Raw genomic sequence first — 16,594 nt, 5'->3', positions numbered from 1 at the left:
GCTATATAAACAGGTATAACGTAACATGACATTGAATAATTGCTTTCAGTTTTAATGGTGGAAGTTCTGGTGTCTTCTGATTTCTAGGCTGCCATGATGGCGGAGGAGCTGAAGAAGGAGCAGGATACCAGCGCTCACCTGGAAAGGATGAAGAAGAACCTAGATCAAACTGTGAAGGACCTTCAGCTTCGTCTAGAAGAAGCGGAGCAGTTGGCCCTGAAAGGAGGAAAAAAGCAGCTCCAGAAACTGGAGGCCAGGGTGAGTCTCTTCCCGATTTTGAAATAACTTACACAATACAAACCTTCTTAAGTTTAGTAAGGCAAATCCATTTCAGAGGTCCAGGCAACTAGGGGCGTAAATTACAGGGGGTTGCAGGGTCGCCTTTGCGACCCTGGCCCCATGCTTCAGGAGTCCAGTCTGGTCCCCCTGTACACCTGGATGGGAGTGGCAGCATGTAGAGGAACCATTACCCCCATGCAACCGCTGAATGCCCACTCCTCCTCTTACTCTTGCAGACATTAAGCGGCTGTAGGAAGGAAATGGAGGGCATAGGTTGCTCCACATGCCGCTCCCCTATCACTGCTGTCCAGGGCCCCTGTGTGCTCCCCTGCCCCCCCCCCCCCCCCGCAGTGCTGCCAGGTTTCCCCTCCCCACCTCTTGCCGTCTGCTGCGGGGGATACTGTCAGGATGGTGAGCAGCGAAGGAGCTGGTAAATGTGTCTGGCCCCTAACTTGTCTTAATGAATAGAACCAGTGATCGGTACTGTGCTTACTATGCTTCATATGCTTCAGTTTATGAATGAACGGGAAGCTCTGTACAGAGCTATTCCTGTTCATTCATTCTGAGCTGCTGAGGGTGCAGAAATGGAGATTTGAGGTGTTCTCAATCTCCTTTCTCTGGCTCAAAGGGGAAACATCAGAAGTCTGTCCCTTGACCCCTGACATTTCCCCAAAGCCCCCCCAACGGGGCCCTAAAATATACTGTACATAATATAATAATATATTATATATAATAAAAATAAAATTGTAAAATATAGAAATAAATAAAATGGTAAAACAAAAAATAAAATAAAAAAAAAGACTGACACCAGTGGCGGAACTGCATGGGTCACAAAGGTCGCACTTGCGACTGGGCCCTGGTGTTCCGCCACTGTGGGGGGACCCAAAGACAGCAGGAAGGGCGCCCACTGCGGAACTGTAATAAAGTGTCCCACGATGAGAGTAAAAGGGCGCCGGGATCAGTGGGAAGGGCACCGGCTGGGAGCCAGGGGGCCCTCCATAGTTTCTTGCATCAGGGCCCTGAAGGTTCTTGTTATGCCTCTGCAGGCAACTCTTGTCTTCTTACAATGATCCTTTTTATGAGCCACAGACATTATCCTCACCACTACGCCAAAGACTTTCTTGAAAGTCTCAGAAGTTTACACATAGGTATTCAACAGATTAGAACTGTGAACATTTTCATTTGGTTCTGTGTTCCTGAAAATTGTTTTTTTTCCTTGGTTGCTCCAGGTGAGAGAACTGGAAACAGAGCTGGATTTGGAGCAGAAGAGGAGTGCTGATGTTATTAAAGGTATTCGTAAATTTGAAAGACGTGTCAAAGAGCTAACATTTCAGGTACATATTGATACTCCTGGGATTATGTTGGTTTTCCTTTTGGACATACAGTACCAGTTAACTCACCAATCTTTTTATGGCAGGCTGAAGAGGATAGAAAGAATAATCTAAGACTCCAAGATCTGGTGGACAAACTACAGCTGAAAGTGAAATCCTACAAGCGGCAGACTGAGGAGGCGGTAAGTGCGAGTGGGACCCGTCCCTTAGTGTGCACTCACTATGTTGGGTTTTAAACCATTTGTCCATTTTACTACTGAATTCTGTAATTACACAAAATCCCTAAAGATTTATGTGATTAACTGAACAGTATTGCTGAATGATAGAAGTTGCTTCAACTGTCCCATAGCACCAATTCCAAGAGAGGTTCCTGAGAATGTCATTGGGGTCCTGGCCTGGGTGTGAAATGCAGAGCTATAAGTCGCAAAACACCCAATACTCATGGTAGTAGTAGCCATGTTAAAGCATAACTAAAGGCAAAACTTTTGGACAAAGTAAAGATGGATTAGAACACCTATTAGGTTTTTATTGCGGTCTATGCCCCCGTTAAAGAGATTCACCCTCCCTATTTGTCCTGTTTGCCGCTATCATTGAAAGTAAAAGAACCCCAGAAAAGTAATACAGGGGAATTTTTCCAATGGGAACACTAGTTCTGGTGACCTGACGGTCCCCAGGGAATTCCCTTAATTTGCAGAGATTTGCCTCACTTCCTGTTTTGACTATGGGATGGGAAATTAAGCTAAATCTCACAGATGGCATAAAACAGGGATATGCAATTAGCGGACCTCCAGCTGTTGCAGAACTACAATAATTCATGAGGCATAGTAAGACTCTGACAGCCACAAGCATGACACCCAGAGGCAGAGGCATGATGGGACTTGTAGTTTTGCAACAGCTGGAGGTCCGCTAATTGCATATCCCTGGCATAAAATAAACGGACAGGAATTGTAACCCTTCCTTACTCTATGCAAAATAAAAAATAAATAAAAAAGTTTTGCTTATAGTTCTACCTTAAGTTCCCCTCAAAAGGTCAGATTTCCCAGGTTACATTTCATCTATTTCTGATACCGAACAACTTCTTTTTACCCTTTGATTAGGAAGAGCATTCTAACACCAACCTATCGAAATGTCGCCGCGTCCAAAATGAACTGGAGGAGGCGGAAGAGAGAGCGGATATTGCTGAATCACAAGTTAACAAGCTACGGCTGAAGACCCGGGAGACCATCACCACCAAGGTAAGTCTCCTTCCTAGCGTACAACATTATGATTATCATGTATGGGGGCCTTCATCAATGGATTTATGAAAGAACTTATAGTGGTCATCGCTCTATGAGCTATTTTCGAGGCAGATAAACAGCATTCAAAAAACTTTTGACCAGTTCTAAGTAATTGGTTATCTATGTACTATATGTGTAGTAGGAATTAGTAACATTATAACCATACGATTGCGCAGTAAAGTATATGGTCAAGCCAACTCAACCATTGTACTAGCCATATGGTACCAGCCAACACTTTCTAGCCTATCATTGTCCCTCTAGTGTCCAACTCCTGACACCGGGGTAGAAAAATTCTCAACCCATTAAGGGCTTCCAGGCACCAGAGGGATTGGGGTGATCTATATTATAGAAGTATATTTAGGAACTGGGTGACATGAGATCAATATTAGGTACCACATCCCATTTTAACAGTAGAAAGGAAGGAAAGGGCAAGCGGGACTTTTATAGTACCAAGGATTGAATTAAAAAATAAATTTAGAAAAAATATTAATTTTATTTAAACAATTCTTTAAAATTGCAATAAACCTTTGCAAGGAACTCGTATTTTTTTTTTTACATATACAACCACTTCTTACTCTTACATGTTTCGCTCACACGAGCTTCCTCAGGAGTTTTTGTGGAAGTGTCGCAAGAAGTAAAAAATATATACTTTAAGAAAAACAACAATTGTAAATGATTATGCTTAGAAATCGCCAATTTTTGTACAATGTTTAACTACTATATTATAAAAATGTGTATAGGCCCGTCCTTATCGACATGCCTTGCAGTTTTATTTGTGGCGATTTGTAAACCTAATCATTTACAATTGTTGTTTCTCTTATAGTATATATTTTTTACTTCATGCGACACTTCCACAAAAACTCCTTAGGAAGCTCGTGTGAGCTAAACATGTAGAGTAAGAAGTGGTTGGTTATGTCAAAAGAAATAATACGAGATCCTTGCAAATGTTTATTGCGATTTTAAGGAACTATTTAAATAAAATTTATATTTTCTCTAAATTGATTGTTTAATTCAATCCTTGGTTCTAAAAAAGTCCTGCTTGCCCTTTCCTTCCTTCCTATATTTAATAGAAGTGCCACCTTCTATCAGCTCCAGAGACTCTTTTAGAGAAAGATGAATCCTGAATAGAAGCTGAATCTCCAGGGCAAAGAAAGAGATCAATATGTTAGACCAAGAGGAAAGAGTGGGGGTGAGGCTAAAAGATATAGGTGCTGCCATTGTCATATAGGCTGGTGGCCAGGCATGTACTGGCCATTGGGACAACCAGGAGTTTCCCGGTGGGCCGATGGCTCAGTGGGCCGCTCTGATGAAAGGGGGCTGGTTATGGGACACTCTGATGTAAGGGGGCTGGTGATGGGACTCTCTGATGTAAGGGGGCTGCTGATGGGACACTCTGATGTAAAGGGGCTGCTGATGGGACTCTCTGATGTAAGGGGGTGCTGATGGGACACTCTGATGTAAGGGGGCTGGTAATGGGACACTCTGATGTAAGGGGGTGCTGATGGGACACTCTGATGTAAGGGGGCTGGTGATGGGACATTCTGATGTAAGGGAGTGCTAATGGGACACTCAAAATGTAAGTGGGCCGGTCTGGATGAAGTCCAGGGCCAAATTTCTGTCCCAGTCCAGCCCTGCTGGTGGCACTAGCATGGGTACAGACCATGAACTGTGGCAGGATCACAGGTGGTACCCAGACATTGGTAGAACCATGACCCTTGGCAGTACTGTATCATATGTTGCCTTATAAATGGTACTTTATAATGTATATTATGAATCCCTCATTAATTGGCTATTACTTTATCTTTCAGGTGGTTATGTCCAGCGTAGAATAAGCGGACTCTGCAACAGAACACGGCAATGAGATACACATAATGTGTATTCCATGAGGGGGCATCCTTCTTTGTCAGACCAGTATATATAGTAAAGGCAGTGTCTTTGTCATAGAGGTCTTGAGTCTTGCTGCTTCCAAAATGCTCCACTGTACAGTATCTGCTGTTATACCCTCTGCCAAGATTGGTAGGTGTGGATGAGCCCCACATGTCACAGTAGGATGTGTGACCGGAAGCCACTAAATGTAGAAGCTCATTAGTTAACCAGGAGCATAGGATGGGGAAGGGAAGGGGGGTATTTAATGGCACCTCCTTAAGTTGCTGAACCACCCATATTCCCATGACACACGTTCCTTGAAAAGGCTCTAGGCTACTGGGTGCTGCAACAACCACCAGCTGGAGACTGGATGTTACATGACACAGTGTAGATAGTTGCCAGCACACCACATATTATAAAATTGAGCCAAACGGCTTTACTGAAGTGCAATCACATCACCAACAAGAGAGTGCAACATCTCAGAGTCACACAGGACCCCTTCATCAGGCATGTAATCATCACATGCCTGACGAAGGGGTCCTGCGTGACTCTGAAACATCGCACTCTCTTGTTTGTGATGTAATCATACTTCAGTCAAGCAGTTTGGCTCAATTTGAAGATCCAAAGTGTGCTGGCAAATATCAAACACTGGGTCTTAACTTGCTGAAGACACTTGCAATGGTTTTATGATGGGTGGAATAGTACGTGTGACATTAAAGTTTACTGGTTCGTGTACAGGTGGGACATTTTCACTTGGGGTTATTGTCAAAGTGAATAAAAGAACATTTATTTTTGCACCCCTTAGTGTCGAGTCTTGGGGGCCTCGCTAATGATGAGTGGGCATATATTCCTATGACACCTATCGGTACAGACAGGCAGCCAATCAGATCCAAGGAGTAAAGCCAGCCAGGGCCGTCTTTAAGGCAGGGCAAAAGGGGCAGCTGCCCTGGGCCCTGTCATTATTGTGGGGCGCAAAGCAGCTGCCTCATACTTGCCAACTATCCCAGTTTAAATTTCCTTGTCCCTTGAAGTTTAAGGCTCGGTTCACACAGGGGGCGATGCGAGGCGACACGACTTGCCGCGACCTGCCGCGACCTCAGCGGCGACTTGCAAATGACTTCTGTATAGAAGTCAATGCAAGTCGCCCGAGGTCGCCCAAAAGTAGTACAGGAACCTTTTTTCTAAGTCGGAGCGACTCGAGTCGCTCCTCTTAGAACGGTTCCGTAGTACAGAACGGGGGCGACTTGTCAGGTCACGGCACGGCAAGTCGTGTCGCCTCGCGTCGCCCCCTGTGTGAACCGAGGCTTAGCCATGTTGTGTACAGACGACTCACCTGCAGACCCTGTGTTTACATGTAAATAACTGGCATTCATATATAAATAGCAGCGCCATTACTAAGCAAATAGCTGTGGCCATCTGCATTGATATGTAAATAAAGGCGGCATTCATATGTATATCATGCTCCCCTGCAGTGAGAAGATGATGAGCTGTAACCTCTAGCAATCAGTGAGCAGCATTACTGTACAGTAATCTCTAGCAACTAATTAACAAGCAGAAATCATTTTCTGTAACCTCTAGCAACTAATCAGTGAGCCTTAATGTGTGCTGTAACTTCTAGCAACCAGTCAGTAAGCAGTAATGATATGCTGTAACCTCTGGCAACCAATCACAATTGCTGCCTGATCTGATACAGTAAACTGATTTTAAGTCCAGCTTCTATTTATTGTATGTCTCAGAGCAGGTGGAGAGTGAAATTGCATGGGGGGGGGGGGGAGGGCCCCCAAATTTTTTTTTTGTCCGGGGTGCAATCAATATTAAAGACGGCCCTGAAGCCAGCCATAGACAGTCTGAGGCCGCGTACACACGCGGGGACTGTTCGCTCAACTTTGTCCGTCAAACAGTTTCAGCAAACAGTCCGCTCAAAATTAGCATGGACGGACTTGCCCACACACGACGAACGAACAGTTTGCTGAAACCGTGCGCGATGACATGAACGGCACGTACGACGGGACTAGAAAACGACGTCCTATACACTGCAATGCAAACTTCGGCGTGTAAATCCTTTCTGAGCATGCGCGGAACTTAGTTTGACGAACAAGCCTACACACGAGGGGACTGTTCGCTGAAACAAAGTTTCAGCGGACAGTTTTTCGGAAATTCCGAAAAACTTTGTTCAGCAGACTGTTCGCTGAAACTGTCCGCTGAAAGCCCACACACGAGCGGACTGTCCGCCGAAACACTGTTCAGCGGACAAAGTTGGGCGAACAGTCCCCGCGTGTGTACGCGACCTTAATCATGTATGGGCAGGCTGAATGATGTACCCATCAGCTGATCGATCGATTGATAGCTGCTAGAAGTAACCACTGTGCTCTCCTGGCGGGGACAAAACGCTATGGCTCCACAGTAGGGAAATTGAGAAATATTATTTTCTGCAACCTGTGGTTGTAGGACAGAAAAGCGCTCAATCAATGGCCGACTTATGTCCCAACTTCTTATCGGATCTTTTGGGCTCTTTAGACAGAAATGATGTCCAGCACACAGTGTAGAGTGTCAGCCAATGACAAATAAGCAAGTGCCAAGTGCAAGGGTTCAAGGCAGAACATAACTGCCAGCAGCACTGATTGAAGGGTAAAGTGATAATAATGAATTGTGGTGCAGGACATTTCCTTTAAACCAAAACAACAGATGATTTTGTCACTGCTTTAAATGTATTTGGTCTCATTTTGAATGCCGCTGTCAAGCCGTGTTGGCCTGTAAAATCTGATTAGTATTTCCTAATGGAAATAAATATCTAATAAAAAACCTTTGTGGTGTCTTGTCCTTCTTCTGTGTCCGATGTCTGCCCTCTTCTGACCCCACAGGTCTGTCCGCCAGATTCCAGAGAGTCATTGCCAACCTCCCGACCGCCATATTATATTTCCTTCGTTTTCAATATTCCACTTAATAGGGCCATTACCATCATTGAGATTGTCACATTTTGGTGGTCACAATATTTCCTTTTTTACATTTTTCTCAAATTTTATTTTATTATATCAAGGCCGTATTAACAATGGACAAAATAAAAGCTATCAGGTTCAAAGGAAGATATCAATCCGCTGACTGGATACAGATAACATCCAATAACAATCTTGCCAAAGGCCTACACAAGGCAGGCGGTACATGACAATAAAATTTGTTAAAGCGGAGCTCCACCCAAATGGGAAGCTACGCTTGTCTGCCTTCTCCACCCCTCTGCCGCCACATTTTGGCACTTTTCGGGAGGAAGTGGGGGAGCGGGCAGGGCCGGTGCTACCACTAGGCAAACTAGGCAGCCGCCTAGAGCACCCTGCTGCCTAGGGGCGCCCGGCCACTGGTATTCCTACTTTCTTCTCTCTACAACAAGCAACTAAGTCTCAGCATCAGCAGGCAGCCGCCGCTCTGTTTGCACATAGTGTCAGAGGCACGGTGGCGGCGGAGGACGGTGTATGTGTCCCGACTCCCGAATGAATGGAAGCAAGCAAACATTCATTGATGGGCACTCGTAGGCTACATTGATGGGCCACTGGTCAGGCTGCATTTGATGGGTGCTTAATTAAAAAGGTGGGGTATACATGGGCAGGGCAAAGGGGGTGGATTCAGGGGTAGAGCCAGGGGAGGTGCGGCAAAATGAGGTTTCGCCTAGGGTGTCAAAAATCCTTGCACCAGCCCTGGGAGCGGATACCTTGTTTTGACAGGTACCCGCTCCCACTTCTGGCTCACTTTGTTTGCAGCAAAGTGGGCCAGAAATTCGGCCTTACCCCCCCCGGCAGCCAGCCCATTCACAGAGAGCACCGCGTTTCGCACATGTGCAGTAGGAAACCATCTGTGAAGCTGCAAGGCTTCACTGCTGGTTTCCCTTAGCCAAGATGGTGGCGTGCCAGCACCCCGAGAGCTGATCAGTTTGGGTGAGGACCCCTCTGGATTCCAGGACAGGTAAGTGCCCTAATAATAAAAGTAAGCAGATTTAGTATTTGTAGCTGCTGACTTTTAAAGGTTTTTTTTATATTTTTTTGGAGGGGGGAGGGGAACACCTCTTTAACTTTTTAACTTGAATAGCAATGAGGAACAAATCTTTTTTTATTTTTATATAGGGAATAAAATGCAGAAAGTTAGTCTGGAGAGAAAAACTTTGGGGAATCTGGGTAATTGTTCAGTTACATTTTAAGTCTCTGTAATTGTACCTTATAGGCCAAAAGTCAAGGTTTCAAATAGTGTTAAGAAGAACAGTATGTTGAGGGCCCTCATAAGTGGTTCATCTCATGGAATTTGTCAATTTTGTGGTTTCCAACAGCTAGTAAAAATGTACTCCAAACCTGGGGTCTCCACATTTTTTAAACGAAGGGCCAGTTTACTGTCCTTCAGACATTAGGGGGGCTGGATTGTGGCCAGTGAGGGTAGAAAATGTCCTAGGCCCAGCATCAGGGAAAATAAACATTGCCTCAGGGTTGGTGGTCAGTAGGAGGAGGAGCTGTGCCCCATCATTAGTATTAGTGAGAGGAATAGTGCCCCATCATTGGTATTAGTGGAAGGAATAGTGCCCCATCATTGGTGTCAGTGGAAGGAATAGCGCCCCATCATTGGTGTCAGTGGAAGGAATAGCGCCCCATCATTGGTGTCAGTGGAAGGAATAGCGCCCCATCATTGGTGTCAGTGGAAGGAATAGCGCCCTATCATTGGTGTCTGTGGAAGGAATAGGGCCCAGTAATTGGTATCAGTGGAAGCAATAGCGCCCTATCATTAGTATTATTGGGAGGAATAGTTCCCCATCATTGGTGTCAGTGGAAGAAATAGTGCCCCATCATTAGTATTAGTGGAAGGAAAAGTGCCTCATCATCGGTATCAGTTGGAGGAATAGTGCTCTATCATTAGTATTAGTAGAAGGAATAGTGCCCCATCATTAGTATTAGTGGAAGGCATAGTGCCCCATCATTGGTATCAGTGGAGGAATAGTTCCCCATCATTGGTATCAGTGGGAGGAATCGTACCCCATCATTGGTATCAGTGGAGGAATAGTGCCCCATCATTGTTGTCAATGGAAGAAAGAATGCCCCATAATTGGTGTCAGCACTGCTCTACATGTACCAAAGTGGTTAAAAGTGTAAATCTTCATTTTTTATTTTATTTTTCAAGATTTTTTTATTGCGCACAAACAATACATCCGACATGGGTTACATCCATAAGAATGGAGAAAAAAAAAAACAAGAAGCATTAACATAGTAACATTGTACATATCAACCATGGTATATCTAAGCCAAGTACTGTATATACTTGAGTATAAGCCGAGATTTTCAGCCCCTTTTTTTAGGCTGAAAGTGCCCCCCTCGGCTTATACTCGAGTCACGGAGATCAGGTAGACAATCGATCGATTGATAGCTGCTAGAAGTAACCACTGTGCTCTCCTGGCGGGGACAAAACGCTATGGCTCCACAGTAGGGAAATTGAGAAATATTATTTTCTGCAACCTGTGGTTGTAGGACAGAAAAGCGCTCAATCAATGGCCGACTTATGTCCCAACTTCTTATCGGATCTTTTGGGCTCTTTAGACAGAAATGATGTCCAGCACACAGTGTAGAGTGTCAGCCAATGACAAATAAGCAAGTGCCAAGTGCAAGGGTTCAAGGCAGAACATAACTGCCAGCAGCACTGATTGAAGGGTAAAGTGATAATAATGAATTGTGGTGCAGGACATTTCCTTTAAACCAAAACAACAGATGATTTTGTCACTGCTTTAAATGTATTTGGTCTCATTTTGAATGCCGCTGTCAAGCCGTGTTGGCCTGTAAAATCTGATTAGTATTTCCTAATGGAAATAAATATCTAATAAAAAACCTTTGTGGTGCCTTGTCCTTCTTCTGTGTCCGATGTCTGCCCTCTTCTGACCCCACAGGTCTGTTCTGCCAGATTCCGGGGAGTCATTGCCAACCTCCCGACCGCCATATTATATTTCCTTCGTTTTCAATATTCCACTTACTAGGGCCATTACCATCATTGAGATTGTCACATTTTGGTGGTCACAATATTTCCTTTTTTACATTTTTCTAAAATTTTATTTTATTATATCAAGGCCGTATTAACAATGGACAAAATAAAAGCTATCAGGTTCAAAGGAAGATATCAATCCGCTGACTGGATACAGATAACATCCAATAACAATCTTGCCAAAGGCCTACACAAGGCAGGCGGTACATGACAATAAAATTTGTTAAAGCGGAGCTCCACCCAAATGGGAAGCTACGTTTGTCTGCCTTCTCCACCCCTCTGCCGCCACATTTTGGCACTTTTCGGGAGGAAGTGGGGGAGCGGGCAGGGCCGGTGCTACCACTAGGCAAACTAGGCAGCCGCCTAGAGCACCCTGCTGCCTAGGGGCGCCCGGCCACTGGTATTCCTACTTTCTTCTCTCTACAACAAGCAACTAAGTCTCAGCATCAGCAGGCAGCCGCCGCTCTGTTTGCACATAGTGTCAGAGGCACGGTGGCGGCGGAGGACGGTGTATGTGTCCCGACTCCCGAATGAATGGAAGCAAGCAAACATTCATTGATGGGCACTCGTAGGCTACATTGATGGGCCACTGGTCAGGCTGCATTTGATGGGTGCTTAATTAAAAAGGTGGGGTATACATGGGCAGGGCAAAGGGGGTGGATTCAGGGGTAGAGCCAGGGGAGGTGCGGCAAAATGAGGTTTCGCCTAGGGTGTCAAAAATCCTTGCACCAGCCCTGGGAGCGGATACCTTGTTTTGACAGGTACCCGCTCCCACTTCTGGCTCACTTTGTTTGCAGCAAAGTGGGCCAGAAATTCGGCCTTACCCCCCCCGGCAGCCAGCCCATTCACAGAGAGCACCGCGTTTCGCACATGTGCAGTAGGAAACCATCTGTGAAGCTGCAAGGCTTCACTGCTGGTTTCCCTTAGCCAAGATGGTGGCGTGCCAGCACCCCGAGAGCTGATCAGTTTGGGTGAGGACCCCTCTGGATTCCAGGACAGGTAAGTGCCCTAATAATAAAAGTAAGCAGATTTAGTATTTGTAGCTGCTGACTTTTAAAGGTTTTTTTTATATTTTTTTGGAGGGGGGAGGGGAACACCTCTTTAACTTTTTAACTTGAATAGCAATGAGGAACAAATCTTTTTTTATTTTTATATAGGGAATAAAATGCAGAAAGTTAGTCTGGAGAGAAAAACTTTGGGGAATCTGGGTAATTGTTCAGTTACATTTTAAGTCTCTGTAATTGTACCTTATAGGCCAAAAGTCAAGGTTTCAAATAGTGTTAAGAAGAACAGTATGTTGAGGGCCCTCATAAGTGGTTCATCTCATGGAATTTGTCAATTTTGTGGTTTCCAACAGCTAGTAAAAATGTACTCCAAACCTGGGGTCTCCACATTTTTTAAACGAAGGGCCAGTTTACTGTCCTTCAGACATTAGGGGGGCTGGATTGTGGCCAGTGAGGGTAGAAAATGTCCTAGGCCCAGCATCAGGGAAAATAAACATTGCCTCAGGGTTGGTGGTCAGTAGGAGGAGGAGCTGTGCCCCATCATTAGTATTAGTGAGAGGAATAGTGCCCCATCATTGGTATTAGTGGAAGGAATAGTGCCCCATCATTGGTGTCAGTGGAAGGAATAGCGCCCCATCATTGGTGTCAGTGGAAGGAATAGCGCCCCATCATTGGTGTCAGTGGAAGGAATAGCGCCCCATCATTGGTGTCAGTGGAAGGAATAGCGCCCTATCATTGGTGTCTGTGGAAGGAATAGGGCCCAGTAATTGGTATCAGTGGAAGCAATAGCGCCCTATCATTAGTATTATTGGGAGGAATAGTTCCCCATCATTGGTGTCAGTGGAAGAAATAGTGCCCCATCATTAGTATTAGTGGAAGGAAAAGTGCCTCATCATCGGTATCAGTTGGAGGAATAGTGCTCTATCATTAGTATTAGTAGAAGGAATAGTGCCCCATCATTAGTATTAGTGGAAGGCATAGTGCCCCATCATTGGTATCAGTGGAGGAATAGTTCCCCATCATTGGTATCAGTGGGAGGAATCGTACCCCATCATTGGTATCAGTGGAGGAATAGTGCCCCATCATTGTTGTCAATGGAAGAAAGAATGCCCCATAATTGGTGTCAGCACTGCTCTACATGTACCAAAGTGGTTAAAAGTGTAAATCTTCATTTTTTATTTTATTTTTCAAGATTTTTTATTGCGCACAAACAATACATCTGACATGGGTTACATCCATAAGAATGGAGAAAAAAAAAAACAAGAAGCATTAACATAGTAACATTGTACATATCAACCATGGTATATCTAAGCCAAGTACTGTATATACTTGAGTATAAGCCGAGATTTTCAGCCCCTTTTTTTAGGCTGAAAGTGCCCCCCTCGGCTTATACTCGAGTCACGGAGATCAGGTAGACAGACGGCGGCCATTCCACTATTCAAAAGCCACGCCTCCCTGTCTGTGATAGGCGGAACACTCAATTTCCCAGCAGTCAGTGTTCCGCCTATCACGGACATCCGCTCATTCTCATACTACGGACGAGGATGAGAGGATGTCCGTGATAGGCGGAACACTGACTGCTGGGAAATTGAGTGTTCCGCCTATCACAGACAGAGAGGCGCGGCTTTTAAACAGTGGAATGGCCGCCGTCTGTCAGACGAGGAGGAGAGGCTGCAGATTGGCACAGGTAGGCAGGGATGGACACAGGGATGGACGGGACACAGTGATGGACACAGCGATGGACGGGACACAGGGATGGACGGGACACAGCGATGGACGGGACACAGGGATGTCTCACAAGTTTTCCCAGTTTTTTTGTGGTAAATTAGGGGCCTCGGCTTATATTCAGATCGACCTATACTCGAGTATATACGATATGTTTTCAACCCTGCCATTTTCCCAGGTATGCGCTTTCCTTTTTTTTTTTTAAACCTAAAACTAGTTGAATATCCCTGAAAAAAAAACCTCCCATCCCAAGGAATGTCCGCCTTCAGTGTCCCTTCAGGTAGAATGACTGCTCATACTAAAAAGACACTTTCTGCCCTCTAAGTTTCAAGAAGGATTAAGTCTACGCAATCAAACGCCCTATTCTCTCCTCCAACGTATTTTTTGAGTCAACCCACCAAAACCATACTTTCCTAAACTTCTTGGGGGCTCCCCTAACCTCATAAGTCATTCTATACATCAACACATCTGCATCTATTATTTTTATCCACATCCCCAATGTCAACTGCTCATCGTGTATCTATCTCCTGGCAATGAGTTTCCTTACCCCAAAAAATAGGATCCCGAGAAATAGTTTTGTGTGAGCCTTCATCTCTCCTTCCTCGAAGATTCCAGGCATGTACTGGCCATAGGGACTATAGGGAGTTTCCCGGTGGGCCGATGGCTCAGTGGGCCGGTTTCAGTGGCATCGCTAGGGGGGGGGGGCTTTTGGGGCTATAGCCCCGAATCTGGGGCCCATAGCCCCGACTCAGTCCAGGAGTCCCCAACCACGGGGTCCCAGCCCACTACCTGCCCTCTTTCTGGTGACCCTGTTGTAAGGAGGGGCTCTCTGGGGACCCTGATGTAAGCCGGAGGCTCTCTGGGGAACCTGATGTAAGAGAGAGGCTCTCTGTGGACCCGGACATAAGAGGGGACTCTGCGGGGACCTGGATGTAGGGGTTGGCTCTCTAGGGACCCTGATGTAAGAGGGGCTCTCTGGGGTCCCTGATGTAAGGGGAGGCTCTCTGGGGACCCTGATGTAAGTGGGAGGCTCTCTGGGGACCCAGATGTAAGGAGGGGCTCTCTGGGGACCCAGATGTAAGGAGGGGCTCTCTTGGGGCTTTTTTGCCCAATTGCGTACAGTTTATATACTGTTTTTTGCATGTTTGCAAAATTAAAGTGGGCTGGTCTGGATGAAGTCCAGGGCCAAATGGATCATTTTGTCAGTGGAGGAGACTACAGACCCCAAATACAAGTCAAGTACCTCCTGCCACATTTCTCCCGAGAGCTCAGGGACAATCTTTACCCACCGCTCCATGGGTCTCAAAGTTGTACCCGTCACCCCCGGGCCTACTGCTGCATAATACCTGGAGATTCGTTTGGCTGGGTCCGGATCAATCAGAACCTTCTCCAGCTCTGTATTCTGCACCAAAATTTCCCCCTTATAGCGAAAGACCCAGGTCCTGGGCACTCCAAATTGTTCTCTTAATTGATCAAAGGTACAGAGATGGTTGTCTTGGTAGATCTGGTGTAGATACTTTATACCATATTTAGCCCAGGTGCTATGCCCATCAGGTAGCTTAAGAAATTTCTCTAGATTTTTATTATACCACAAGGGGCTATTGGGGGACAACCACAAAGGGTCATCTTTCCTCCATTGAGAGCATATGTGGAACACCTTCCCAGGAAGTGCATTGACCGTACCCATCTTCCTCCCCGTGATCCCCCTCCTATATAGCATATTTTGTAGGGTTTCCTGCGAGGTGGTAACCGTTGCCTCCAACAGGGTAGTAGCATTGGGTGTTTGTGGAAAAAGTCGCCAATGCAAAAAAAATAAGCTGAAATGCCATAAAGTAGGACCTCAAATCAAGAAGGGCCATTCTAACTGGCATCTTTAGGACTGCCAATGATACCCTGGGCACCCTGGAGCCCCACAAAAAACCCACAATGATGGAGTCAAGTTGCCTAAAAAAAAATTTTGTGTTACAAAGACTGGCGAGCTCGAGAGAATGTACAGGAACTTAGGAAGAAAAATCATCTTAAAGAGATTTATCCGTCCCATCAATGTAATCGGCAAATTCTGCCACCTCTGCGCTTTCTCTCTAAAGTTTGCCATTACTGGTGCCAAGTTTATTTCAAGGAATTTAGATATGGGGAGTTGTACCTCCACCCCCAAGTACCTAAAAGAGTTGGACAGAGGAATGGGGCAATCTGACGTGTCACCGCCACAGCTTCATCAATAGGGAAGAAGGAGGATTTATTCCAATTGATTTGAAACCCGGAGTAATCCCCAAACTCCTAAATCAATTGAAAGGTGTCATGGTTATGCAATAGAGGTGGTCTGCTTACCTGTTTCCATGTGTTCATCTCTAGAGAGCAGCTGACCCTCACCTGACTGCTTTTGTAATCCATCCTCTGGCATGACTCCACCCTAGCTCCTATCAGAGAACTCTATATTAACCTGTGCACTGCAGGCCAGCCCTGCTGATCAACCTTTGTGTATTCCTTTGTCTGTTAAGCTTCCTGTTACCTGCCGTGTGCTCTTCTGTTGTTCCGTTACCGACTTTGGCGTGTCTTTGACTATCCCTGTTTGCCTGTGATCCTGACCTTTTGGCGTGTCCCTGACTATTCCTGTCTGCTTGTGGCCCCGACCTTGGCTTTGTCCCTCACCATCCCTATCCTCCTGTTGCCTACTGTGGGTGTGAGCTGGGGGACCCTGGGGGTCGCGACCTGGAGCCAGTTGCAGCCAAGTCCATCCTCACCACTCAAGGCTCTGGTGAACACCTGCTGGCTCTTAGACTCCGCGCCCCAGGGAATCTTACGCTCTAACCCCGGTGGGACCTGTCTCCCGTCCGCAGCAGTCAGCCGTAGGGTCCACAACCTTGCGGTGCACTCCTGATCCCTACGGTGTGCATCTGTCACCTCACCTCAAGGTGACCTGACAAAAGGCCTCCAACAGCGAGGGCCCGGATCCTGCAGATATAAAAGCATATCGTCTGCATGTAACGACACTCTCTCCTCAAATTCCCCAAGTCGCAGTCCCGTCAGATCTGGAGTGGTCCTCAACCTAACCACCAGAGGCTCTATAGCCAGGGCAAACAGGAGGGGTGAAAGTGGGCACCCCTGCCTGGTGCCC

At 46.0% G+C, this 16,594-nt stretch overlaps 1 protein-coding gene across 1 annotated transcript in view; it reads left to right on the top strand.

Moving 5' to 3' along the window:
- The window catches only part of LOC143935146 (myosin-3-like), a 74,054-nt gene extending 68,847 nt beyond the window's left edge, over nucleotides 1-5,207 (top strand). Inside the window, exons 36-40 of the mRNA XM_077458792.1 lie at nucleotides 88-258; nucleotides 1,509-1,613; nucleotides 1,697-1,792; nucleotides 2,708-2,845; nucleotides 4,696-5,207. Of these exons, the coding sequence (XP_077314918.1) occupies nucleotides 88-258; nucleotides 1,509-1,613; nucleotides 1,697-1,792; nucleotides 2,708-2,845; nucleotides 4,696-4,719 (534 nt within the window). The 3' untranslated portion in view covers nucleotides 4,720-5,207. The remainder of the gene's footprint in view (nucleotides 1-87; nucleotides 259-1,508; nucleotides 1,614-1,696; nucleotides 1,793-2,707; nucleotides 2,846-4,695) is intronic.
- The last annotated feature ends 11,387 nt before the right edge of the window (nucleotides 5,208-16,594 follow it).

The sequence above is a fragment of the Lithobates pipiens genome, unplaced genomic scaffold (assembly GCF_037356315.1).
Source record: "Lithobates pipiens isolate NorthernLeopardFrog02 unplaced genomic scaffold, aLitPip1_a1.2 Scaffold_28, whole genome shotgun sequence".
NCBI classification, from domain to species: domain Eukaryota; kingdom Metazoa; phylum Chordata; class Amphibia; order Anura; family Ranidae; genus Lithobates; species Lithobates pipiens.
The sequence above is the reverse complement of the archived record's forward strand: the minus strand, read 5'-3'. Positions and strand labels throughout refer to the sequence as shown.